Consider the following 10,772-nt stretch of genomic DNA (forward strand, 5'->3'; position numbering starts at 1 on the left):
GTTTTCACCTCCTTCTCCTCAGGATTTGCCTACAAACCAGTCTTGTTCTGTCCGTCTTTCTGGTGACTGCACCAGGAAGGAAAAGGATTTCCCCTTTGGTTCATTGTTGATAGACATTCTTTGACACTACCCCCAAAAGCCCAACAGCATAAGAGGGCGGCGGGGGGGTCTCTCAGAACAAGAGAAACTTGTTACTGCTTCAACCCCAGGGCCAGGGAGTTGCGTATTTTTATCACAGACCTGGGCATGTTTATGGAATTAATCTTTAACAGTGGCTGCAACCTCTTTTTCTACTTCCGAAGTTTCAGTGACATTTTTGGAAGTGCGTGAGTTTTCCCACTCGGCCTGGTTTCCTGATTTCATTTGCCATCTCTCCCGTTTTCCTTGTTTTCTCTGCCTGCTTTTGTGGACATCTTTATTGTCCTTCCTTAAAGCATTTTCTCACCGGCATAGTTCTTGTCCACGGCAATATTGGATTCTAGTCATATCCCAGGTAAACCGTCTCAGTGGAGGGGAGCTGTCTGGGGAACAGGGAGGAAAGGCCAGTGGCTGCAGTGAAGATGAGTCAGGACCCAAAAGAACAGGGCCCAACTCATGAAGGAATGCAGAAACAGGGAAGAGTGACAAGGAAGGGTGATCAGGGTGTATTATGTGAAATTTCCAAATAATCAATAAAAATTTTAGGTTAATAAAAATGATACGTGCTCTCAAATTCCCCGATGCTATGAGAGGGTGAAACCAGAGACACTGTGGAAACCTCCCTAATCAGCCTCTGTAGTCACCTGGTAACATTAACTCAGGAAGAGCACTAATAGCAGCGGTCTACAGATTGAATGTGAACAACAAGAGTACCAGCAGAAGACACAGCCAAGCGCCCGGTGTGAACCGCTTCATTTCACACTCTAGCACAGAGCCGGTCCCTTCCCACTCCTTCCCTTCTGCGTCTTTTCACTGTTAAACCACAAGAGAGTTTGAAGCTCTCTCTGTACCAGCTCCTTTGTTCAGATGTCAGTTTAGGAACCACAAACTCCAGAAACCTTCCCAAGATTCCTTAAAGACTTAAGGGCATACCCAGCACTCCAAAATCACCTTCCTTCTAAGTATCCTGGTGTCTACACTGCAGGATTCATGGACTTTTCTTACACAGGGGAGGATGGAAGGAGACTTTGAAGCCAGCCTGCAGGAGGATTTTGTCCTAATTAGGCCAACTGTGTTAACATAGCTCTGTTCAAGGAAGCCTCTGTTCCCACATCTGTCTTTGAACTGCAGATAAGAAAATGGTATGCCTCACAGAAAGCTTCGGATGCCACAGTACACGTAAAATGTTCAGCACAGTACTGGCATAGATCAGATGCTAGACGAATGGGAACCATCAGCGAGATCTCTGATCTGTCCTGCTGTTGGTTTGCTCTACCCACCTTCACCTGAGCAAGGTCTCTGCTGCTTATGAGAAACAGCAGCAAATCACCTTGGTGACTCACACCTACTACAAAAAAATTTTTTTTCAATAAAGCAATCAAGATAGATAGTTTATTAGTCATGTCAGGTAAAAGCACCTGTGGGGGTTAGTTAGCAATTACTATGAGTAACTTCTACGTCCCCTACCTAACGAGTTTTAATTTTCTAAAATACCACTGACCAACTATACTAGGTGAGCTCACAAGAATTATTTTTCCTTAAAGTGCCACCTGAGCAGGTGCATTGCACCGAAGACAAGAAGGAAAGAAACTAGTTAGAGAGCTTAGAGGGGCAGAGGGCGTGACCCTCTTAATCGTTCTTCACTTCCTTTTTTTTTTTTTTTAAGATGACTTGGCAACGTCCGCCACATCAGCGGCAGAAGCAGCGACGCCTCCTCAGTGGAACTGACTTGCAATAGCGAGCCTTCACACTGCTGCACTTTTGCGGCTTCTGTGGACATATTATCAACCGGTGGTTTTAGCTCCCAGTCTCCCAGGCTTGCCAAAGCGGTTAGAAGTCATTTGGAAAGCCTTTTAGCCGAATCTCTCTGATCCAGAAGGCCAGCTGGCTTCTCCTGAGGTACTTTCGAAATTTGCAGCCACCACTGATCCTGGTCCAGGTGCATGGGGAAGACGCTAAGGGTATAAAACCCAAACATTGAACCTGAAGACCCAGCGCAAAGTAGAAACTGAAAGTACCCTGCCTACTCTGCCGGCAGAGCCTACGGAAGTTATGGCAGAGTCAGAGCGCCTGGCCAGCGGGTGATGCATGCGGCCTCTCCTGGGATGGATGGACTAGGCGCGGCGTGGATGAGAGGAGCCAGCTGCCGAGACTGTCCTGCCCAGTACCGGCGTGCGGCCACTCGGCGGATGACCGGGGTCCAGGGCGTGATTATGGGTGTTGAGAGCTCGCTCCTGCTGCAGTCCCAGTCATCATGACTACACCCACCTCCCTCAGACCATGTTCCATGGTAAGCGCTGCTCTCCGGTGCGCACGTAGGTGCGCCTAGCGCGCCGGGGACTCTGGGACACTCCGGGACGCGCAACCCGCCCCCGCACGTCCGGGAATAGCCCGGCCTTGCACTTTGGACCGGCTGGGAGCACGGCCTCTCCCATGGTCAACTACTACCCGCGCTGAGCTCGGTGGCCCAGAGTTATTGGCACCTGGGCGTACAGCCCGGGGTAGGCGGGGAGGAGCCCTTCCTGACGCCGGCTTTCGGTCCCCTGACCGAGACTCAGAGCAGGAGTCGCCCCGCGGTGGCCGCCTGCATCAGGTCTCAGTAGTCAGTGGCTAACAGTCACACTCTGTCCCTAGTCAGCGACATGCCCAAGCAGCCCTTCCCCGTTTCCTGACAGCGCAAAGTTACTCACAGGCTGCCTATGTTCAGGGAGTCGCTGGGCTCTGGTAGCTCACAACTTCATGCAGAATGAAAGAGTCGCTCCCGAGGATGCGCTTTTAAACCCTAAAGGACAGATCACTGGAAAACCCCCTCTTCTCCCCTCAGTAATTCTGGGAGTTTCCGACCCAGGCTGTATGTTGCGTTATTTGCTGGGAACACAAGTCCTGCGTCTGGGAATTGTAAAAAGCCGGATTCCCACCACCCCCTCTACATATTTGCTACAAAAGGGAGATAGGACTATACGTATCTATGAGTACAAATTCTTAGCACCTTGATCAGTCTAACAGGTTTGCATTTGCTTGAAATAAGTAAGGACCTAAAATGGACAAAAGTAGAATTGACAGTGGCTGGAATCCACTTGTAGCTAGAACTAAAATAAATAAACAAATGCTGAAAAAAAGCATTGATGAGAACAGAACGGAATGTGAGGAAAGAGGATCTACTCGAGGAAATGTTTTCCAGTAAATACTTCCTAGAACCTGCTAGGGTGCCTGAGCAGGGAGCCTGCCCAGTGCTCTTCCTTCCGAAGCTCTGTGTCTTTTTTTTTCCAGGCCACTCCTTTGAGTCCTATTATTTTCCATCCTTTAGGTATTAGAGAACAAGGAGCTGGGTATAATGGAGTAGTTGTCAGAAACCAAAAAAGAGGTGTGGAGACCGGAGAGACTATGCAAGGAAGCATGGACGTACTCTTGGTGAGGGTGCCGTCCAGTCCAGGAATTTAATTACAACCAGAAAGCGTGTCCGTGTTTCCTTTACAATGCCACTGGATCTGAAATCGCTTCTTTTCACTCCTGACTTTAACCCTTGACTAACGTATAATCTGGGAAGATAAAAGGACAAAAGAAAGCAAAGGTGTATAATTTAAATATGGAGGCTTAATTTCCTGTCCACATTAGTCAAGCATCATAAGGTGTGAGTAAACAGAATATGAAAATGTTTAATTCTTGAGTTAAAGTGAATGGATTTCTTCATTTTTGTTCCAAAATGCATCCCCTAGGAAGGAGCTTAAGCTCCATTTAGGCTGTGTGCTGTGCTGGTCTTTCTTTCTACCCTGCTTTTTTGGGCAGTAAGTAAATGAAGATTCACTATTTGACCTGCAGTTGTGCTGCCTCACTTAAGAATTTTATTATACATTTTATTTGCTAATAAAGTGCAATCATGAGAAACACAGAATGACTAGGATTGAGCAGGAAGCTTCAAGAGCTCTAAAGGAGAATTAGAAATTTCACATCACTGAGTATACATCTAAAATAAAAATGGAAAGTTCTTTCATAGAACCAGTGTGCATAGCCCACAGGGATGAAGTGTTTTTATCCTGACTCTTGACAAATAACTTTATTCTATGTCCAAATAGTTACTGTTTTCCTTGAAATGGAACCAGATGATATAGTTTCAGAGCTTCATCAGGAAGTACCTTGGTGATGTTCATGCAGAAGAAAATATTATTTTTTTTACTTCTTTTGACTATCTGTACATGCAGTTATAGGAAGTTCATTGAGTAGCTGAAAACTGGATTCCCAGACAAGTCAACCTAAGCATGTCAGATGTGAATCTTGATTTCTCCTGGGAACACTATCTTGGGAAATTGTTTTCTGGGCTCCAGATTCTCTACTGTAAAATGTGAATGACCTGTATGTATGAACATCACAAAGTGGCTGTAGAACTGAATTCTCTGTTTAAATAGACTTACAAAAGAACATTCAATGAACACTCCTTAAAGTGGATGGGAAAAGCCCCCAAGGCCTCAGCCCTAGACAAAGGATTGCAAGCATCCAGAAAATGCTGAGTGTGGGAGAAATTGTCTTCCCCAGGGAAAAGCATGCCAACTGCTTATCCCAGTGGTCAGCCTGGAAAACATACACGCAAGTAAGATTATACAGACTGAGCAGGTAGTGTTTATGTTTTAGATAACAACAATGAGGAAGGTCGTGAATTTGAAATAGAGTAAGGAATGGCATATAGAAAGGTTTGGGGTATGAAATGGATGGGAGAAATAAAATTATTTTGCAATCTCAAAAAATAAAAGTAACAATTAAGGAAACTGATAAATGACTGGATATGATGGATTGAAGAAGCGAATTTATTTATGTTCACTTTGACCTCATAACTTAAGCAGCTGGAGATCGAATGTATTATTTGGCTTACATTAAAAACCAACAAGAATTTTTCGACAGCTATCATTCTGGTTTAACCATATTCCCTACTGAAAACAAATTCTCCAGTTTCAAACCCTTCGGGAGATTTAAAGACAATCCTACAAGCCAACGCATGTCTTGTATTGTTGCTCCAGTTTGTCTTATCTGTGACCTAATGAGAAGTTCAGGCTTAGAAGTGTGCTATGAAAGAAAAAGAAGCAAGATATGGCAAATATTGAATTCCCATTGAGACAACAGTGTTAGAAACACCCTCACATCAGAAAAATCTTAATTTGTGCATGTATTTGGAAGAAACAACTGGAATTACAGAAGAAAGTACACATGATTGAGGATAGAGCCAGGAACCTATGAGATAGGCATCTTGGGCCCTTTTGTTTATGGAATTATGCCTGGGGCAATTTAAATGTGAAGGGTTTCTCTATTTGGATTATAGAATAGAATCTGAAAAGTTAAAGTGTTTGAGAGATGAGAGAGAAGAGAGATACATTAAGAGATCATTGAGAGTTTGAGATTAGGCGCAGGAAGTTTAAATGCAATTCAGCAATTTAGTCCGTCATTTAGTCCATTGTCAGATCAAGATAAAACCCCCAATTATCTATATTTTAAAGACTCCATGGTCTGAGAATAGCTACCTTGCTTAATTGTTAGGATCTACAGGAAATGAATTGTATTTTAAGAATAGTTTTATAATTGAAATTTTCATGTAGCACACATGTGCAAAAAGTATTCCACCAAACCAACACTGTAGAGCATTGACAAAATGCTGTCCGGTGAACTGTAAGTTCAGATGAAGTACAGTATTATTGAAAACTGGCATGAAGAAGAAAACTGGTAATCTTATAAAGTAAAACAAAGTAACTTACTAAAGCACAGAAAATGGACCTTTGAAATAAGATTTAAGTATAGATGCAAATTAATCTCTTTATTAATAACATCATCACACTCTTCTTTGAGTTCAAATGACATCCCCCATCTCTTTCCTCTGTCTATTCCTCCCAAAGCCTAAGTATTGGAAGCTTGCAAGGCCAAGGACGAAATAAACAGCATGTTGCCATAAAAACGTATGTAGATATGATAAAATATGTTAATAATTGATCAGTGTGTATCCTGGCTGGCAAAAGGTAATAGGAGAGAGTAGATGTTTGATACTGTAGGGAAGTGGCTTTCAATCCGAATACCAGTGTGATAATATGCTATCAAGTGACTGTGGACATTTTAAAATCAAATCCCAATGAAGTAGAAGACTCAGGTTAACATCTAATCTTAGCAACTGTTGTTTGTGTGCTACAAAAAGTAGGCTAACTTGAAGGTCTCTTACATAAGATACATAAGAAGGTAGAAGATAGATAGATAGATTGATAGATAGATAGATAGATAGATAGATAGATAGATGATAGATAGATAGATAGATAGATAGATAGATAGATAGATAGATAGACAATAGATTTACCTAATAGATAGACAATAGATTTACCTAACAGCCCCTGGCTCAGTAGTCCAATTAAAAGCACCTAGGATCATAATCTTTGATCTGAAATGAATTATTTAGTGGAGAATTTGGAATAGATTTTATGTCCATTCCTGGATTATTTTTTGAGAGTATCAAGTATTAGTTTTATATAAATATGGGAAGCTATGAGTTATGGGGTTTTGAAATTAAAATATGATTACATCATTTCCCTTCTTCCCTTTTCACCCTTCAATCTCTCCAGTTTACCCCAATTATGCTCCTTCGAATTCATGGCCTTATTTTCTTTGTTATTTCATTCACATACACACACATAGGGGAAGGAGGAGAGAGAGGGAGATGGAGGAGAAAGATATTTATAAATATGTAAATACAACCTGCTCATTCTGTATAATGTCACTTGTATATATAAGCTTTCAGGGCTAATGATTTTGTAATGGATAACCAATTCAGGGGTGTGGGCTCCTTACTGTACTTAGCATGCCTTAGTTGCCTGTAGTTCTTTGTCTATGGTTGAGGTTCTATGAGTTACCAGAACTTCTACCAAGCACATTTTCTCTACTTGTAAAAAAAAAAATGAGTCACTTAGATTATAATTTATGGTAAACCCTTCTGACTTTTAAATATCATTGGACAATAGTATAATATATGACATATTTCTGGTGTACTTTACAGTCTTTAGGCTGATGTCAATGTCAGTTCCTTGGGTTTAGAGAAACATTGTTTAGACAAATAGAGAAGCTTCACATATAATGCTGAGCACTACATGTTATAATGCTAATTTGATTTTGCATGGTAAGTATGTCATTAACCCAACCAAGTTTATGAAACTATGAAAGCAAGATGTGCAGACTCATGAATAAATAGGTTGCCTTTAATGTTTCTAGGTGCCACTTGGTTTGCATCTTAATTATTTACCCCAGGTGATTTGAAATTTCATTCCTATTGATTGGACAGTTGACTCTAATTGTCAAGTCTTACAAAAAGCAATCATAAACCATCAGCTGAGAAGACATGAGTCTATTTTTTGAGATATTCTTACCATGAAAAGAATTAAGAGAGAGCATTCTTGAACAGAATCTAAGTCTTTGTGAAAATATATGTGTAAAATAATAAAATATGGAGAAGATCAGAGTTTGGGGAAGGTAAAGCTCTCTAAGTTTCATCATTACAAATAATGAACCACCATAGTGCAGAAGCAAAGAGGTCCCCCCCCCACATCATTTCCTCCAGAGAAGAACTGGATTTGCCTTCATGAGGGCTATGTTCTGTATAAATAAGCATTCATATGACATCTTTTATGTATTTTAAATAATGTGTGACTTTTCAGCATGTTTGCTACAAATCCAACTGATTTGTAGCACCTGTCACACTCTCCCCTACTGAATATCTTTCAGAAGTCTTTGATTACCCTTGTCAGAAAATTTTATTATATATATATATATATGTATATATATATATATATATATATATAGAGAGAGAGAGAGAGAGAGAAGAGATGTTTATGTAAATTTTTTTCATTTTACATACCAATCCCATTTCCCCATCCCTTTGCTTCTTCTGCCCCCTACTTCCTCCCCATCCCATCCTACATCTACTCCTCAAAGGGGGTAAGGCTTCCCTTGGGGACCCAACAAAGTCTGTCATACCAAGTTGGAGCAGACCCAAATTCCTTCCTCCTGCATCAGGGCTCAGCAAGGTATCTCACCATAGGGAATAGGCTCCAAAAAGGCAGTTCATAAACCCTGGGTAAGTCCTGGTCCCACCACCAGAGCCCCCCCCCTCCCGCCCCACAACAAACCAAGCCATATAACTGTAACCCACATTCATAGGGCCTAGTTTGGTCCCATGCATGATCCCCAGCTGTTGGTCCAGGGTCTGTGAGCTTCTGCTAGCTCGGGTTTGCTGTCTCTGTTTCATTTTTATAGATCTTTCTGTGCTATGCGAGAATTGAGATGTATGTTTAAAATTATTAGATATAGGTGTTCATTACAACTGTAAAACACAACCTCGTATAACATGCTGTGGCATCTACCTTGGGCTCATTAACTGTTGGGTGCAGTTTCTTTTAGATATATCTTTGGAATTCCTCCCCTGATCCTTGTTCTGTTGCCTGTCACATCATCTGATTGCCACATTCAAGATAAAGAAGGTAAAGCATATGAGAGTGTGCTGATGGTCAGCATCGATGAATTGGTACGTGCTTGTTTTGTTTCCTTGCATTCTCGCCTTCTGGGAAATGGGAATATGCTTTTTAGTCCTATAATCAGAGACCCACTGTGATTCTTGACCAGGAAGGAGGTAAGTAGCTGCAATCATGCCCATATTTCAGCCTTTCAAACTTGATTATTTTTCTTAGAAGTATGAGTCAAATTCTTCCTTGTAATGTATAAGATGCCTAGTGTCATCTACATATTTTATTTGGTGAGGCCTATGAATTCCCTTCTTTAAGACAGAGTCTTTTTTACATTAGCATAAGTTGTCACACCACCCGATTGTGTATTTCTTTGGTTTCTTTCATCAGAGTATGTACCCTTCTCCACACAAATCATATCCATAATCAGTAGACTTATATGGAAATATTCCATACTATAGCAGGATTCTAAATAATGCTGGCTTTCATTTAAAATTGCATGTATTTATTGCTGGTATATATGCACAGACTTTTGTTTTTTGTAGGTTAACCTTGTGTCTTGCAATCTTTTTAGAATCACTACTTTGTTGCAGGACTTTGTTGCTGATGGCATTTCTTTGTGGTCTTCACATAGACAATACAGTAAAAGTTATCATGTAAGGTTGATTTAATCAGGAGACTTACCTTTTTAGTCAGACTGAAGTCTTATGTGGCAAACAAAACTGTTCCCTAGTGTTTAAAACACAGAAGACATTGTTGAAGGTCTTTTTTAATATCCCTGCTACATACAGTGAAGTGGACTAGTACCTTGGAAAACTGTTTTGCCTCTGGAAGAGGTAGAGAAAATGCAAAGTGGTTAATAAATACTGGGACATAAAGTTCTATGTTGTTTGCCAACTGACAGGAAGTGAAAGCATATCCACCACTCAGTACTTCCTATGTTTTCTATTTCATGATATTGGGAAATTAAGTACTTTAAATGTTGCTTCTAAATTGATCTTTTTCACCAAGATGATATACGTGTGATTCAATTGTATTACCTGTGCACAGAAATAAATAGTATTATTTCAATAGCAGTCAACAAGTAAAGGTGTATATGCAAAAAATGTAAAGAGAGGGGACTGAGGGAAGAAATTGTTGTAAATTTAACAGAGGAGGTTTATTTAACCAAGTCATGGCACATCTTTTCCTGAAAATATAGAATAGGTTATCTCAACACATTCAACCAGAAACCAGAGCAAGAGCAATGATGTTACTCCTGGAGGCAAGGCATGGCTACTCTTATGAAGATGGACTGAGAAGGCATGGGAGAAATCTCAGTAGGTCCAACTAAGTAATGGCATGGCAGTGTGATCCTAAAGATGTTTTTGTTAATCTGAGGAAAAGAGAAGAGAAAGTCACCACAAATTGCTACTGCAGAGACTGCAGAGCAGATTTAGTCACTGAGAGCATGCTAAAGGCTTGACAGACTTCAGTAGATTTTGTTCTGAAGGAGACCTCATCAGTTCTAGAGTATATAAAATGCTTGCTGTGATCTGTTGTTCTTCCTCAGCAAAATCACTTAATGTTTAGAATTCCCCGCCCCCCCCCAAAAAAAAGATGTTCTTATCACATTTCTTTTTGGTAATATTTATCTGCATGTGTCTGTATGAGAGTGAAGTAAGTGCCTCTCAGTGCTTACAGAGATCAGATGGGGTATTGTGTCCCCTGAAGCTGGAGTTAGAGGTGACTGTAAGCCACACAAATTCCAGGCCTCTAAAGATCAGGCAGTCCTCTTCACTGTTGAGCGGTCTGTTTAATTTACTTCACATTTCTTCAATTGCTAGTTACAAAAAAGTTTTGCATGTTTAAATTATTATTGGCGAGGGAGTAGAGAGATGACTTAAGGGTTCAGAACACTGGCTGCTCTTCCAGAAGGCCTCTGGTTTGATTCCCAGCACTCACATGGCTAGCAACCATCTGTAACTCTAGTTCCCCAGGATTGTAGCATTCAGGAGGCAGAGGCAGGTGAATCTCTGAGTTTGAGCCTACCCTGGTCCACAGAGTGTATTCCAGGATAGCCAGAGCTACACAGAAACCTTTCTTAAAGATGATAGATAGATAGATAGATAGATAGATAGATAGATAGATAGATAGATAGATAGATAGATAGATAGA

At 40.9% G+C, this 10,772-nt stretch overlaps 1 protein-coding gene across 2 annotated transcripts in view; it reads left to right on the plus strand.

Moving 5' to 3' along the window:
* The first annotated feature begins 2,402 nt into the window (after nt 1-2,402).
* Il7 (interleukin 7) overlaps nt 2,403-10,772 on the plus strand; it is a 39,450-nt gene continuing 31,080 nt past the window's right edge. For both annotated transcript variants that reach the window (XM_026786830.1, XM_005361858.2), the window contains exons 1-2: nt 2,403-2,428; nt 8,544-8,677. In XM_026786830.1, coding sequence (XP_026642631.1) covers nt 2,419-2,428; nt 8,544-8,677 — 144 coding nt within the window. In that variant the 5' untranslated portion in view covers nt 2,403-2,418. The remainder of the gene's footprint in view (nt 2,429-8,543; nt 8,678-10,772) is intronic.

This window comes from Microtus ochrogaster, linkage group LG5 (genome assembly GCF_000317375.1).
Source record: "Microtus ochrogaster isolate Prairie Vole_2 linkage group LG5, MicOch1.0, whole genome shotgun sequence".
NCBI classification, from domain to species: domain Eukaryota; kingdom Metazoa; phylum Chordata; class Mammalia; order Rodentia; family Cricetidae; genus Microtus; species Microtus ochrogaster.